Here is a 15259-nt window from a genome sequence, read left to right as displayed (position 1 = left end):
ACCTACAGAATAAACACCGTCTCTGATAATCTGAGTTGCGATTTCAATGCCAAAAACACAAATTGCGTTCTTGTCTTATCTTTGTAAAGATTTCGTGAAACCAAGACTATTCAAGAATCGATCCTTCTTTGCGTTCTTGTCTTATCTTTTATAAAAAAGTGAATACACGATTCAAGAATCAATCCGGACAGTCAAGTCATACCCTATTTCTAAAATAACTAAAGAAGGAAACATGAGTAAGGGAGGGAACTAAGTCAAGCTCAAGCGAATAAACACGAAATTAAAATATACAACCAACTAAACTTTAAACGAAAAATGAATTAAATTCATCCAAAGACCGCTTTGTACTAAATATATAACTAAGCGAACGTGATGATTTAACTAATAAATGTTTTGATAAATAGTGTTATTAATAAGACATTAATAATACGAGTAATAAATTTCTTATACAAGTAAATGCTTTTAACGGTTTTAACTTTTAAGTACGTACAGTACTCGTCTAATGTAGATGTAGATAGGACACTTGCACTTTATAGTGGTATTGATAGTCCGAGAGGCAATGGTCCACTGGCCAGCGCCCAACGCAACGGTACCAAGGAGTGTGAGGTGAGGAAACGATGTTTACGTATTTGCCTATATACCTAACAAGTAAAAGCAATATAGCTAGTATACACAACGTCTTACAAAATAATAAAAGCTCTAAAATGTGTACCTAATCTACACTATAACGATAGTACATTTGAATGTTTCATTCACTTTACAGATTACATCGCCTTAGATAACAAAAGAATGAATTACTTATTACTTTTCACTACCATTTGCAGATGGATTATGTAGCATTTGACATGTATGGACTAATACATGGTCAATTGTTGCTATAATAGTGTGTATACAACATGCCAATTATAATGTAGTATGACATTTGCTAATGATAACAAACGACCTATAAATAAAACTAATACAGATTTCATAGTGAAAAGGACTGTCTTCATTCTAAAAGCAGTCTCAAGACCAGTTACTCGTTCACACAAGAAATTAAGAGCATCGTTATACAACACAAGACATTCAGGCTGTATACTTTCAACCCCATCAAACATTTTTCTAATACAATCATAAAGTTGTTAGCTCTCTTCTAGACTACAAGTCTGCTACTACCACACCATAATAACAACCACAACTTAATAAGAGATTTAAGGACATTTTCTTTGAATGTAGGAACATCCATGCTCTTCGTACCTGTCATCAAAAGATCAAGAATTTAAAAAACAATTTGGACCAAAGTAATTTTTGAAATTCCATTGTTTGACGTCAAACTTACTCCGATTTGGAAAACCACATCTGCTGAAAGGACCCAAGAGATGCTAATATGCTCCCTCCAATCCAAACGCTGTAAAGACATGGGAGATGTTATGTTTCTAACGGGTGAGTGGTGACATTAGTATCTATTTAATTTAATACGAAAAGCTGAAAATATGTTGCCAGAAAAAAACTCATGAAACATGTAGAAAATATATTAATGCATTTTGATCATGAAAAACCTATTGCTTCATTAAATAAGTTAGTTCATTACAATTACAAAATAGAGTTTACTTTTACTATTTTCGAATTCATTGCCTGCCTATATTGACACCTCTAATTGAGTTTTCAAAATAGAGTTTACGTGCGCAGTTGTGCAAACTTATATCTTTTTGATATGAATGAACATGTAACGCTAAAAAGCATGTTACTTTTACAGTTCTAAAAAACGCTAAAAAGCAACTTTGATACAACTTCTGAAGTTTTGAGAGAAATAAGCAAGAAATCATTACCTGAATCTTCTTTCAGTTGAGTTGCCGCTAGCTAATACTTTAACTCTAGCTGCTTGAGGAGATTCCTGAAAAATAAATTACAGAGGGTTAAACTACACGTTGAATTACATCATGACTGTAACATCGTATATCACTTAATCCAAATGGATCAAATCATAAATAGCAGCTAGAGACGATGGAAGAAAATGAAAAGCAGGCAAAATCGTTCTAAACCTAATCAAATGCATAGAAATTCGTAACTCATTACATCAAACATCCGGATTATTGTTGTGATAACAGCGCTTTTGTAATCACTACTAACACATTAATAATTTATATACACATTAGATAAACTAGTCTTTGCATTTCGATTAGGCCCCAGTCGGTCAACGCCGACCCGATTCAGCCGACTATACCAACTAGCCGAATTTATTCGGTCAACATCAGTCAAAGTCAAAGCTGGCCAACATTATAATATGATACAAAATTAGGATTTATCATTAATAAATTTCAGGCCTTGAGGACAAATATGATGTGAACAGATTTATTATTAGTTTTAATTTTTTATTTTTGTTTTTTGCCAGATAGTATGTATCAGATGGGTTGTAAAAGTGAACCTCTTGCAAGTCTTTCTCAAGACGTTCTTTCAATTGTTGCATAGATGATGTGCCACCAGCAAGCTGCACAAAATTCAAAAAAATTAAAATAAAAAATAACAAGATTACCAACACAATTGTGTATGTTTTTACACATTTTGTTGAGATGTTACTGTACCATTATTGAAGATGTAGCACATTTTAATAACACCCACCCCTGAAATAACTCGTTTCAGCAAATATTAAATAATCATCAATAAAGAAATAACTCGGATCAATATCAAGATTATTACCAGGATACCACTGAACAACTCTCTCCGGATATCAACATCACACTTATTAATGCTCTCTATAACCTGTATATGATTCGAAGGGGGAAAAAAAAGGCTGTAAAAACTGATCACATATATAACCTAAACCTAACACGAAAAAAAAAAAAAAAAAAAAAAAAAAAAAAAACTAATAATATTGCCTTACCATTTGTGGCAAGCCACGAGCTGAAGTGGCTATTACTGCAGAACTTTCCATACCGGGTATAGTCTGAGATGAAATTTAGAAAAAACATATATCAACAGAACAGTATGAAGAGTTGCCATCTTATATTATAGATCTAATAACGAGTATATTACAAAATAATACAGCAAATTTCATAGAACTAAGTGGTTACATATCCATAATCATAGCACTAACCAATTCTTTATGATAACTGGTAAGAACCACTCACCTTTACCAAGGACGGGTTGAATAAAACATCAGGAGTCTTAAATCTGTCAGAACCGATCTCTATTGTCCTGTTAATCAAACGTACTCAAAAACGTGAACTTTATTACAAGTTACATCTCAACAATCACAAGCGATCAAAAGGGGTTCAAACTTACTGTCCATCAGGAAGTTCATATGATGTCATCGGGATATTTGAATAAGATACATCTGAAATATTAAAAAATGTATGATAAAAAAAAACCGCCACATGAGTAAGTATGAAAGTAACGCAAAAGTCACTTAAAGTGCAGATATATGTAAAAGAGATAACAACTCCATTCATCTTATTATAATAATATGTACAGAATGTACTAAAGCAGCAATGTCTGATTTTCTAAAAGTAAAACTTGTAAATTGTTTACTTCAAGTCTTGAAAGTTGAAACTATAATCTTGATATAGAAGATTATGTTTTACTACAAGTTAAATTATTAGATAAATTATGCGACTGTAAGCATATTTATATGAATGACATAAACTGACAATAAAATCGGAATGAAACACAAACCGTCGTATGGAGTATCGGGGGCACGACAGACGCATTCCTTTATATCACTCGCAATTTCCCTCTGTAACAGAGCATGTCACATTTACAAATAAGCTTAAACGGGTATAGAAATATAAATATATTTAATAACTCAATAACAAACCTGGCAGTACTGCCTATAACTTTCAGTTGTGTTCGGGTAATCAACATCTACAGCCTGTTAAAAGAAATGAGATAAGTGCAACAACACTTATACCAAGATATTCACGGAAAAAAAGAGAAAACTGCAAGGCTGAAATAGTAATTAATTCAAATGTAAGTTATAGCTAACCTGAAACTCGCCTGGCCGGATTTCTTTCCGCTTAAAAGAGTATCGAGGCCTTATCTGTAATTCATACACAGGCAAACATATATGAAAATAATATAACCTGCCACCTTCATATTAGCAGAATGTTAATTAATTTAATTCAGTAGTAAACAGGAACTTACTTTAACTCCTTTGCTTTCCAAGCTTTTAATCAAGCAGTCAGTAAGAAACTCTCCTCCAATTGGAGACGATAAGACAGCCTATTGCCATGAAAAAAGTAAATAACTTGGGTATGTACAAAATTACATATATGTAAGCTATACCTGGCAATTGAGACCCATATTCTCAAATTTGGGTCATATGGGTCAAGCTTTCGGGTCAATTGGGTCTTTAAAAAAATTAGGCGTGACGATGTAAACCAAAACTTAAAAAAATGTCCAATGAGTTTTTCTTCAACCTATTGGGTCTTATACAAAAAAAAAAGAGAACGGGTGAGAGGGGTATCAAATCCTAAACTTTAATAAATAGAGACAGCTCAAATGAGTCTTGTAAATGGGTCGTGCATAACAAGATTCATTCATCAATCATTTATGGAAGCATTAATGGTTATATCAATTATTATGTATAAAAAAATTTTCTTATAAAGATATTAATATTAATAATAACTAATAAATGTAAAAAATCAAATGTAAAAGTATATGACTTGTTTGGACCTATTTGACCCATTACCCGTTACGACCTGTTACTCAATCCGACCCAATCTGACCCGTTTTGACCCATTTAAATTTTTTACCCATTTGACCCATGACCTATTTCAACCCAAAACCATTTTGACCCGTTACCCAAACCGACTCAACTTGACCCGTTTTCCAGGTATAATGTAAGCATTAATTAATTTTTAATAAGACTTTAAGACATGGAATTGCACTCGAAGCTACTTTATGCTGGACAACAGCATCCACTGTAAATAGATCCACATTTGAATCATGGTTAAAAGTTCAACACTGTCTTCTAAATGAATATATTGTGTCAATAATATTTGCATTAGTCATTACCCTAAACATATATTGACACCCTTAATTATCTGACAGTTAGCATGTTAATAAACTTTGAACGCACAGCAAGTTGGTTTATATCCTTTGCACACAAGATAGGCTATATCATACACCAAAAACTAAAAAAGGTAAAGCAAATCAGCAACTCATAGATGATTTTACAATGGGAGTGCATACCTTTTGTAGAACATATCCATCGTGTACAGGGGCAACAGTAGTTGATCCTCCACCACTGATAAATCATTAACCAATCCAGCATCACTTTACATTCAAGTAATACAATAAAAAGCCGAAAATCCATAAAATAAAGAAAAGCACAAAAATATCAGTTAACTCTATTCACCAGTTATGTAAAAACTTGCATATTCAATTAATCACATCACCCAGACATTCTTTTTTTAGCTGACAATTACCTTGTTAACTCTACTTAAGACATCTAATTGGTCATAACATTATTGACAACTATGACTTGGATCGAGTCGCAAGCAGTGATTATGGCACTACAGTCTGTTAGATATAGGGAAACAAATAACATTTCACCTTTTTTTCAAGTGTTTGACAAAACCTAACAAATCAAAAGATAGTGATATTTTTGCCAGATGAACGTCTGTGGGTCAAAAGTAGCCATTTTTAGCCTTCCTGTTGAAATTTTCAACACTGATACGAGCCCAATTTGACCCGGCGCACAACCTATACATCCCACCCATTTGGGTAACCCTAACAAAACTGTGCAATATTGAAACAATGGCAATCATCCAATTGTTGATATTTTGGCTGTCAATAATTACGTTAGAAGCTCAATCAGATCAAAAGGCATGACTAAATACGAACTTGAAGCAAATCATAGATCAAAAAACATGTATTGTTGACAGACAGTTAAGAAGCAGATTATGTTTATACCTATCAACGACCAACGAGGTAGCACGTCCTGAAGCAAAAGATGTGAGAACCTAGCAAAATAAGCAGATAAGATTATATCAGATGCTCAATCTGAAACCAGGTGAATCCAATGGTCAAGAGTTAAAGGTTACAGAAAAAAGCATACAGCATTTTTGGCTAAAAACAAGGCAGGAGCTTGGTATTTTTCAAACATAAGCTCCGATGTCCTGTCATATTCAAGAGTAAAAAACAATTTTTTTTAAAAATGCAATTGGGAGGTCATTCATCTGATAAATAAAAATCAGAAAATCCAAGCATACACAATAGACATGAAAAGAAGAGAACACTAGATTATTGTTTAATGCCAATATGAACTACTGATACTTTACTGAAATCCTTATTATTCACAACTATTTACATAAAAGTATCCATTTGTAACAAGCGAAATACTTTTATTGCTGAATGTTGTGAGACTACAAACAAAAATGACATACAAGTTAAGATTACTGAATTGCAACTGTATTATAACTATTTAAACGATACTAATGACACGCATCAATCAATAGAAACTCTCTCGAAGAAGCAACGAGATCTTAATCCACTGGCAGCCTCAATGTTAGATATATATTGAAGTAGTTATCAAAAACAGTTTTAATCACCAACCCTTTTAAAAATTTTGTCATGCAAAATAAAAACCCATTGTCCCCCAAAAAAGAAAAAACTTCCCCTTTTGGGTTGTCACATATAAAAGCCAACATATATATTTAGGCAAAACTCCAAACCAAAGACACTTGGTGCACTTAAGTAATCACGAGGTATTAATAGCACTAATTTTAGTTTATCTCATTCCACTATAGTTGAATGTACTATATTTAAGTGAACAAATGAGGACTTTAGGCAGATTTTCACTTATATATTTAAGTGAATTTTACACTATCTACCATGTCCCACTAGTTTCTTTGCACACATGGTCCCTTTTATTACAACTCATGTTCTTAGTTAACTTCCATCTCATAACTAACTGTAGCTATTATATAATAATATTGTTTGATTTTTAGGGTGTTACAATAACATGAGTACTTATGCAACTACTAACATCGACAGAGTAGGTGTTAGGTACTGGATCAATTTACTAAATAAATGTTATACTATTATTAGATCTAACCTTTAATAGTTCATGCCCAGTGGATTCTTCTATTATAGTAATTACACCGTCCTCCTACATAAAATTCAGCAAACAATACAATTTAGTTTTAAATTGAAATCAATTAACATATTATCAAATGAAATAAGAGCTCACATTGCATGAATAATTGTGAAGGATTATTTCATCATAACTTCCTAAATTTCAAGATTTACCTCACCTATGACTCTTATTCTGATCTAAAACCAACAACTTCTAGTTAACGATTCATTGTTTCCTGTTCCACATCACAAATAGAACTGATTTTGGATCGAATTGATTTTAATTTTGGAATTAATTCAAGTGTGTGTGGTTTTGAGTGAAAAGATAGGAAACAACATCAATTTCACACACATTCAAACTAATTTCAAAATTCAGATCAATTCAATCCACAATAAATTCCAATTGCGATAAGGAATAGAAAGCAAAAAATCGTTAAACGGAAGTTGCTAGTTTTAGATCCTCATAAGAGCCACAGGTGCATAAAATGAAGAAAATTAGGAAGTTAGGACGAAATAATCATTCACAATTATTCATAAAATGGAAGCTCTAATTTCAATTGATATTATGTTATTTGATTTTAATTTAACACTAATTGCATTGTTTAATGAATTTAATGCAGAAGGAAGCTGAATTACTATAGTAGAAGAGGCCACTCGAGCGACAACAACTATTGAAGGTTAGATCTAATTTTAGTATAACATTTATGTAGTAAATTGATGAGGTGATAACCTTCAGTACTTGACACTGCTTTGTCGATGTTATTAGTTTGCATAATCGCTCGTGTTATTGTAACACCCCAAAAATCAAAAGATACTATTTTACTAAAAGAATATGTTTATCAGTGTATTATATAATAGCTATTGTTAGTTATAAAATGGAAGTTAACTAAGGACTTAGGTTGTAATAAAAAGGACTTGTGTGTAAAGAAACTAATGGGATAGGGGAGAAAGTGTAAAATTCACTTAAATATATAAGTGAAAATCCGCCTAAAGTCCTCATTTGATCTAATTGTGCATAAAAAATTTAGTGTGTAAAGGGATTTCGGCCAAGGAAAAAACAAGGAATATATTCATTATAAGATTTTCACATAATTGGTGTCCTTGATCCTTCCTACATCCCCTAGGTCATCCTTAACCCTAGATTCATCATCGTTCTCTTGTTTGGAAGATTTGAGGATTTTATAAACCTAGTTCTCTTGTTTGGAAGATTTGAGGATTTTATAAACCTAGGACTTAAGTATGAATCTTTGTACTGTAAATTCTAATTAGCTTATTAAAGTGATGATGTTATTAGTAAAATCAAGTTTTTAACTCCAATTAAACCCAAAATCATTTAATAAGGTTAGGGTTTCTGAGTTTATTGCTAAATGATGATGATGAGTTATGTCAAAAGCAACCCATAATGATATAGTTAAGCAAAGATTAGTGAGTTGGTAATTTGGGTATGCTTATGGGTTTGATTTGGTTGAAAGTTTAGGAAACTAGTAGTTAAAAAATACTACACGTGATCATGTTTTGTAAAATTGTATAAAATCAACCGTAGCTCAGTTTGGGGCGTGTAAGCACTTTCACAAAGGTCTTTGAGTCTCCTTTCTAATGAATAAGGTCTTGATTATTGAAATGAAGTTTAGGAGGGTCAGATCAGTTGTAACGTGTAGGATTTCCAGAAATTTCAATTTGGGCAAAATGTGAGTAAAGAGTTAAAAAGCTTAAATGGGTTGAAAGGCTTGAGGGCTCAAATTGGGTAAGTTTGAAAGTATAAGTTAGTGAATGAATTGGATATGTGATGTATGCTTCTAGTAGCACTGTCAGAATGTAAAGAATGTTTAACAAAGATATGCTAGCGATAAGGGTATGTTGTAAACTTACTTTTCTCTCTGTTGTTGGGTGTTAGAAGATGGTTCTGCAAGTAGCATCGGGTGCTCTTTAGGGTCAACCAATAGGCATTCCCTGCAAGACAAAGACAATTGCTATAACAAAGAAATAAAAGGTCAACTTCCAGGAGAAACATATACAGACAAAACAATATACTGAAAAAATTAAACAATGTGTGAATACATATTCGGCCCACCTGTAAGTCTATAACTCATTATAAATAACTGATTACCTGAACGCGTGATCCCAGATGCTTTCCACAATATCCCAATCAGTAACAATTCCATCCTTTATCGATGGTAACACCTGGTTGAATATCATACAACAGCCAAAACACAAAGTACAATTAATGATACATGTCACATAATACCATGTTCTCATGTATGAAGCACTCACCTCCATATGATCCCGGCGGTATCCCAGTGCACTAGACCCTACATATAGTTTGCGTTTTCCCTTAGACTTGGGATCAGTAACAGCACCAGTATTTTTCTCCGAGTTATCATTTTCATCAACTTCCATTTGGTCAATAGCTCCAATGACCTTGGAATGTACAAAATACAAATGATGAGGTATAAAGAGAAAGGTGTTGAAACACTAGAGGAAAGATTATGCATCCTTGTCCTAGTCTATGTTCAGAATCATAATGAAGGTAAGATATCAACAAAACAGGAATATATACCTAAAAATGTAGAAAACTAAAAGACTGAAGCAGAATCAAAGGGATGCTCCCTTCAATTGATCACATGACACGTTAAGATGCCTAGTTACAAGAATGTTGCTCAAACACTAAATAGTGGGATAATAAGTAACAATACACACAACTATAACGGACAATGGTTAAATGATTAAAAGAGACCCCAGAAAATCAAAAAAGACAGCATAAAATCAAAATTCTTGAATTAGCATCATTTTACATCAGTTATACATGCTTTATATATTATATCAACTGCATGATCAGTAAACTTCAAAATTTCTATATAAGTAGTTAACTACTACTAAACAACAAGTCAACCACCTAGTTGTGCTTGGCGCTTTTTAGGCATATAAATAAGATTATGCATATATTTAACTACTAGTCTTCTATCGGATACTAGTCTTGACCATTAATGACAGGTGGTTACTCATGAAAGGCTTCGATGTACTACTAGTCTTGGCAAAAAATAAGATGCATTTCTTATTATGAACCATGGCATACCATCTATTAATAACACAATGCAAAATCTAGCCCTCATAGATATCAAATTCAAAAACATAAAATCTAACTACACCAAATATATTCACCCATGGCGAACAATTAAGTAAATTCAAGCTTCAAATTGAAAAAGTGGTTCTCATCATAACCAGTAAAATGAAGAACGAGCGAGTATAAAACTACTACTTACGGAAGGAAACACAGCTTTAGGTGCATCTTCACCAGCATAACCAGCTTTACATGTATGCGAACCTAAATCAACAACTATCGCAGACACTTCATCTGTCAAACAGATAACAAAAATTTCGTAGTTGATAAAGTGGACAAATTAGGGTTTAGTAGTCTCAGTATAAACACATTTTAGTTAAGTAACACGATATGCTTTAATTGTAGATTGTAGATTGTAGATATACTTACCTCCACCGTACATGATTCACGTAGAATTAATTCTTCAGCTGTTTGGGGTTCCGCTTTGAATTTCTTGTTGTTCGAAGAAGCTGAAACCGATGCCAATACCCGGCAGGTATTTGGGCTTAAATGGGCCGGGTTTCTGAGACATAGCACCGTACCATAATGCCGTACGGTACAACAACGTGTTTCTTTTGGGCTTGGATGGGCCGGGTTAGGATTTAGGACCCAAGAATATGATTGATTTTCTGAAAATCACTCTCCCCACAAAGACAAATGAAGACAATAACAAATAAAATAAGAACGCGATAATTTAACGTGATTATATGTAATCAAGAGTTGATTACTTTAATCCACATACCAAACTAGAGAGATTTTTATTGATAATGTCGTGCATACAATTTATGGGTTACATATGGTGTAAAAGAACCACCAATTCATGTACATGAGATGAGAACTATCAACTACAAATTCATGACAACTATCAACCATCAATTCATGTATATGAGATGAGAACTATCTCACGTTTGGTGTGATAAGAGTTCGTGTATGAAACATGAATTATACTCCATAATTAATTTGTTGCACACCATGAAGTCACGTGAATTCTTGTAGTCCCACTTATTGTTTAATTTTCGTTCACATTCAACAATCTTAACCTAGTTAAAATTGATAATCTTTAGGGCTTATTTTCATAATATTAGTTCCTTTTTAGTTGAAGAGGAGTGACTAATGTTCAATTTTAATAATTTTGTTTAGGGGTAAAATAGTTTATTTTATCATTCAAACTATTTATTCATAACAATAAGTAAATACGGTTATTTATTTTCTGATTATTGCATATAGCCATTGTATATCCATATTACCATATTTATCCATACGAAACTTTAATGAAATAAAAAGTAAACGGCCAAACTTTAATGAAATAAAAAGTAAACGGCCCTTGAGACATAACACCGCATGGCAATGTCGTACGATACAACAACGTGTTTCTAGGATAAAATGGATGTTTGTGGTGATTTTTTTTTTTTTTATAAAATAACAGAAAAGATTCACTATAAATTTTAAATACTTATATCCAAGCTCTCCGTCTCAATGTTTTAATCATAACTTCAACCAGGAGTCTTCGAGTCCTCACTTAGATCATCTCTAAAGGAAAATACGTTGCAACTAACCAAGGCAGGTGAACATGAGTTTTTTTTCCCCATGAGATTCATGGTTGATACATATCTAAAGGAAAATACGTTGCAACTAACCAAGGCAGGTGAACATGAGTTTTTTTTTCCCATGAGATTCATGGTTGATACTACATCCATACATTAAGACCTGTACGGTGCTAAAGAAACGTGTTTGTTCAAATTTGTGTATGCGTTTGTGATCAATGATCCAACATTGAAAACGAGAGTGTTGTAGTGGATGAACAAGGGTGTCATAACGTTCTCATATAGATGACTTGGTGAATTGATTCATGCACTCGTTCTACCGGGTGGACTTTTTTTTTTATTGGAAAGAGAAATTTAGTAGAAGAGATTATGTATAGATGGATTGCTTAGGGAATAGGGATTAGTGTGGGCATCAATTCCTTAACTTATTAAATAATGAAATGGTGTTCTATCTTGAGAGAGTTTTCAGTCTCATGATAGTAACCAAGTTTAGACTACCTTTGTATTTTGGAGATGCAAGTCTTTTGATCCAGTGTTGTCAAGTGGTGTGTTACGGGTAATTTCAAGCGGTGTTAGACAAATAAAATTGATGTTGTTAAGGGGTGGCGAAATTGAGGTTAAGGGGTCAAGTTTGTTAAATATTTAAGTGAGAAATTGTTGGTTGTGAAGATTATAATAGAAAAGAGAAATAGAATTTTGGGAAAAGAACAACTCGATAAGATAATTAACGTGGGATTATACAAGTATACTCACAACGGACCCATTTGACTTTCGGCTGCATCTTATGATGACCAATAAATTTTAATTTAACTAAGGATGTGTTTGATAAAACTGAATGATTTAATATTGAATAATTCATAATATGATTGATTTCAAACGTTTTAAATGAAGTTGCTTATGAACAACAATAATAATTATTTTAAATTAACAATATGAATAATATGTTTAATAATTATTTTAGATTAATAATATGAATTATATAAAATTACTTTAATAGTAATATTTTGCATGTATGAGAAAAAAATACTAAGTAATATTAAATATAATAATTAATAGACTATTATATAGTTCTGAATGAAAATGTTGAACGATTCAACATCATATATCACTCGAAAATCGAAAACAAAAGCGTTGGATGTTTAACCATTTTAAATTTTTGGTGTTTAGCTTCTATAAATCAAATAAGATACTAATTATTCTTGCTTTTAATATTGTTATTCCTCGAGATTACTTTTAATGAGTTTCTGTATGTTTATTGTTAATGTTTAATAACAAATTTTTTTTTTTTTTTGTAATAGGCTAGTTAGCAACTAAACTAGAGTATTACTCTGTAAAATATAAAGAAAAGAAATGTTCCTTTTAACAATTTGTAAATCCACGACCTATACGTTCAAAATTATGTATCTATATCCCCCCGTCTTTCCGTTCAAAAAAAAATAAAAAATCTTTCTCATTTTTTTCTTTTTTCCATTCATCATTTCCTCTTATCTCGCTGTTCATACATACATCTTCAGTCTTCACTAATATTTTTTATTATTAAATTGAAGAGCTTTATAAACAATTTAACATGGATTTCACATCTTCTTGGCTCACAAATTCATACAAGTTAGCAACGATTTCACATCTTCAGAAAAATTCTGTTAGGATTTTGGAGTGCAATTTGAGAATTCAGTGTATTATTGTGTAAATGACCTAGAATTCGTGTGTTTGGGATTAATGTGGTGATACTATGAGGATTATAAAATCAAAGGAGTAAAAGGTTGTTGCTAGTTTTATTGCTGTAACTAATTGCTGAAATTTAGGCTTTATATCGGAGTGTAAATCGGTTGAATCGAACTTCGGATTAATGATACATTTTCCAATTTCTGTTCAGTTTTATGAGATATCGCATATGATCCACATTATTTTGCGAATTTTAGTGAATAATCAGGGACTATTTTCACGGAATTTTAGGTTTTCAGTTGCGAATTTTGTGATGTGTTCGACGAAATGCTTTTCTTTCTTTTGCGATTTTAGTGAATAATCAAGTACTGATTGTGAGTAAACTTTGCATCGATGGGGCTTCATATTAGAAGTCTCATGATGCTTGTTATATTGGTTTGTTGGCCAAAGATTGAAGCTCAGACACGTGCAAGAGCACTTGATGTTCTTCTCCAAGACTACGCTTTTCGTGCACTTGATCGACCAAAAACTGGCATTCCATATGATGCATCTCCGCCTTCCAATTTAACCGGGATTCATATATCCGCGTTGAGATTACGCAGTGGTAGTTTGTTTACTAGAGGTGTTCGTATGTATAAAGAATTTGCAATCCCAATTGGGGTAATAGGATATCCTTATGTCGAAAGGCTCGTTTTGGTCTATCAGGATCTCGCGAATTGGTCTATCACATATTACCCTTTACCTGGTTACTTGTATTTAGCTCCTATATTGGGTCTTCTTGCTTATAATGCTTCAAATTTATCGGCTAAAAACCTGCAAGAATTGGAAATACATGCTTCAGAAGAACCTATATCGATTGAGTTTACACAAGTACAACCAGTGCCTGCTGGTTTAGTTGCAAGGTGTGTGCGGTTTACTTTAACTGGTCAGATACATTTCACGAATGTGGAGTCTGGGAACAAGTGTGAGACTTATGAACAAGGGCATTTCTCTATTGTAGTTGAATCCACCACCCCGTTGCCTGCTCCGGTGCAGCAGCCGCCACCTCCACCGCCACGTCATCAGGGTGGAGGGAACGGTTCTAGGGTTATTATTGTCGGGTCTGTAGTTGGTGGAGTTGCATTGTTGGTTTTGTTGGCGTTGTTGTGTGAATAATCACCTCGTAAATCTCTTAAAACATGTTCATATTTTTGATAATTTCTTGTGTGCATTTTAGGTGTTTAGTCAAGAGTGATTCTATTCATGGTAAATTTTGTAAACCATTGTCAATGAATAAGTTCATCTTTTTGCATGGAATTTATGAATCAGTTCTATAGCAAATTTTGCAATCTGATATCATTTTTTCTGTGCATATGCCTTCAACTGTAAGATTTTATTGTAGATCTTTTCTTTATCTTTTATATATTTAGTTATGCAATCTTAACCTTGAAGGCTAAGTTGTAATGATTAAAGAAGTCTATACTGCTTGAATTGCTTTTGCTTGGAGCATTTGGCATCAATAATTGCACTACCATATGTGCATAAAATTACCAAACATCGTTGTTTGGTACTTATATGCACAGAGGATTGCTTATATGATTGTTTTTTAAGATGATTGCTTACTAGGTAGGAGCTTCCCTATTTTCACCGTCCTTTTGTTTTCCTGTTAAGGACGGTTCTATACAAGTTTCCGTTAAAAAAAAGTACGAAACATTATAAGCATACCCGAGCCTGCCCAATTATGTTACAATTACCTCCCAAAAAGCTTGATGCATCTTTTAAATTAACCATTGTACTAAAAAGTCAAAACACCTTTATTTTGGGATTTAGACCACTTGTAGTGGTTGGGCGCGTGGGTTGCTTTTTGATGACTAGGACGTGTGGGTTATGTTTGTGGAGTAGTGGGGGTGTGGTTTTATGG

At 32.9% G+C, this 15259-nt stretch overlaps 2 protein-coding genes across 2 annotated transcripts; one reads left to right on the top strand and one right to left on the bottom strand.

Moving 5' to 3' along the window:
• Positions 1-954: 954 nt before the first annotated feature.
• On the bottom strand, positions 955-10683 carry LOC139856155 (actin-related protein 4-like). The gene is made up of 20 exons (XM_071845402.1): positions 10544-10683; positions 10317-10408; positions 9328-9474; positions 9164-9237; positions 8926-9006; positions 6038-6098; positions 5893-5942; positions 5170-5224; positions 4120-4197; positions 3962-4015; positions 3794-3847; positions 3652-3712; positions 3262-3313; positions 3108-3174; positions 2861-2923; positions 2677-2739; positions 2405-2467; positions 1809-1873; positions 1319-1387; positions 955-1236 (listed from the first exon to the last, which is right to left on the bottom strand). The coding sequence occupies exons 1-20, from the start codon at positions 10554-10556 to the stop codon at positions 1191-1193; spliced, it is 1308 nt and encodes a 435-aa protein (XP_071701503.1). The 5' UTR covers positions 10557-10683; the 3' UTR covers positions 955-1190.
• Positions 10684-13752: 3069 nt separating this feature from the next.
• LOC139853862 (uncharacterized) lies at positions 13753-14514 on the top strand. Its single transcript, XM_071843205.1, has one exon. It carries the CDS (start codon positions 13753-13755, stop codon positions 14512-14514), a length of 762 nt encoding a protein of 253 aa, XP_071699306.1.
• The last annotated feature ends 745 nt before the right edge of the window (positions 14515-15259 follow it).

The sequence above is a fragment of the Rutidosis leptorrhynchoides genome, chromosome 6 (genome assembly GCF_046630445.1).
Source record: "Rutidosis leptorrhynchoides isolate AG116_Rl617_1_P2 chromosome 6, CSIRO_AGI_Rlap_v1, whole genome shotgun sequence".
Taxonomy (NCBI): domain Eukaryota; kingdom Viridiplantae; phylum Streptophyta; class Magnoliopsida; order Asterales; family Asteraceae; genus Rutidosis; species Rutidosis leptorrhynchoides.
Note: the sequence above shows the minus strand (reverse complement) of the source record. Positions and strands in the feature narration are given on the sequence as shown.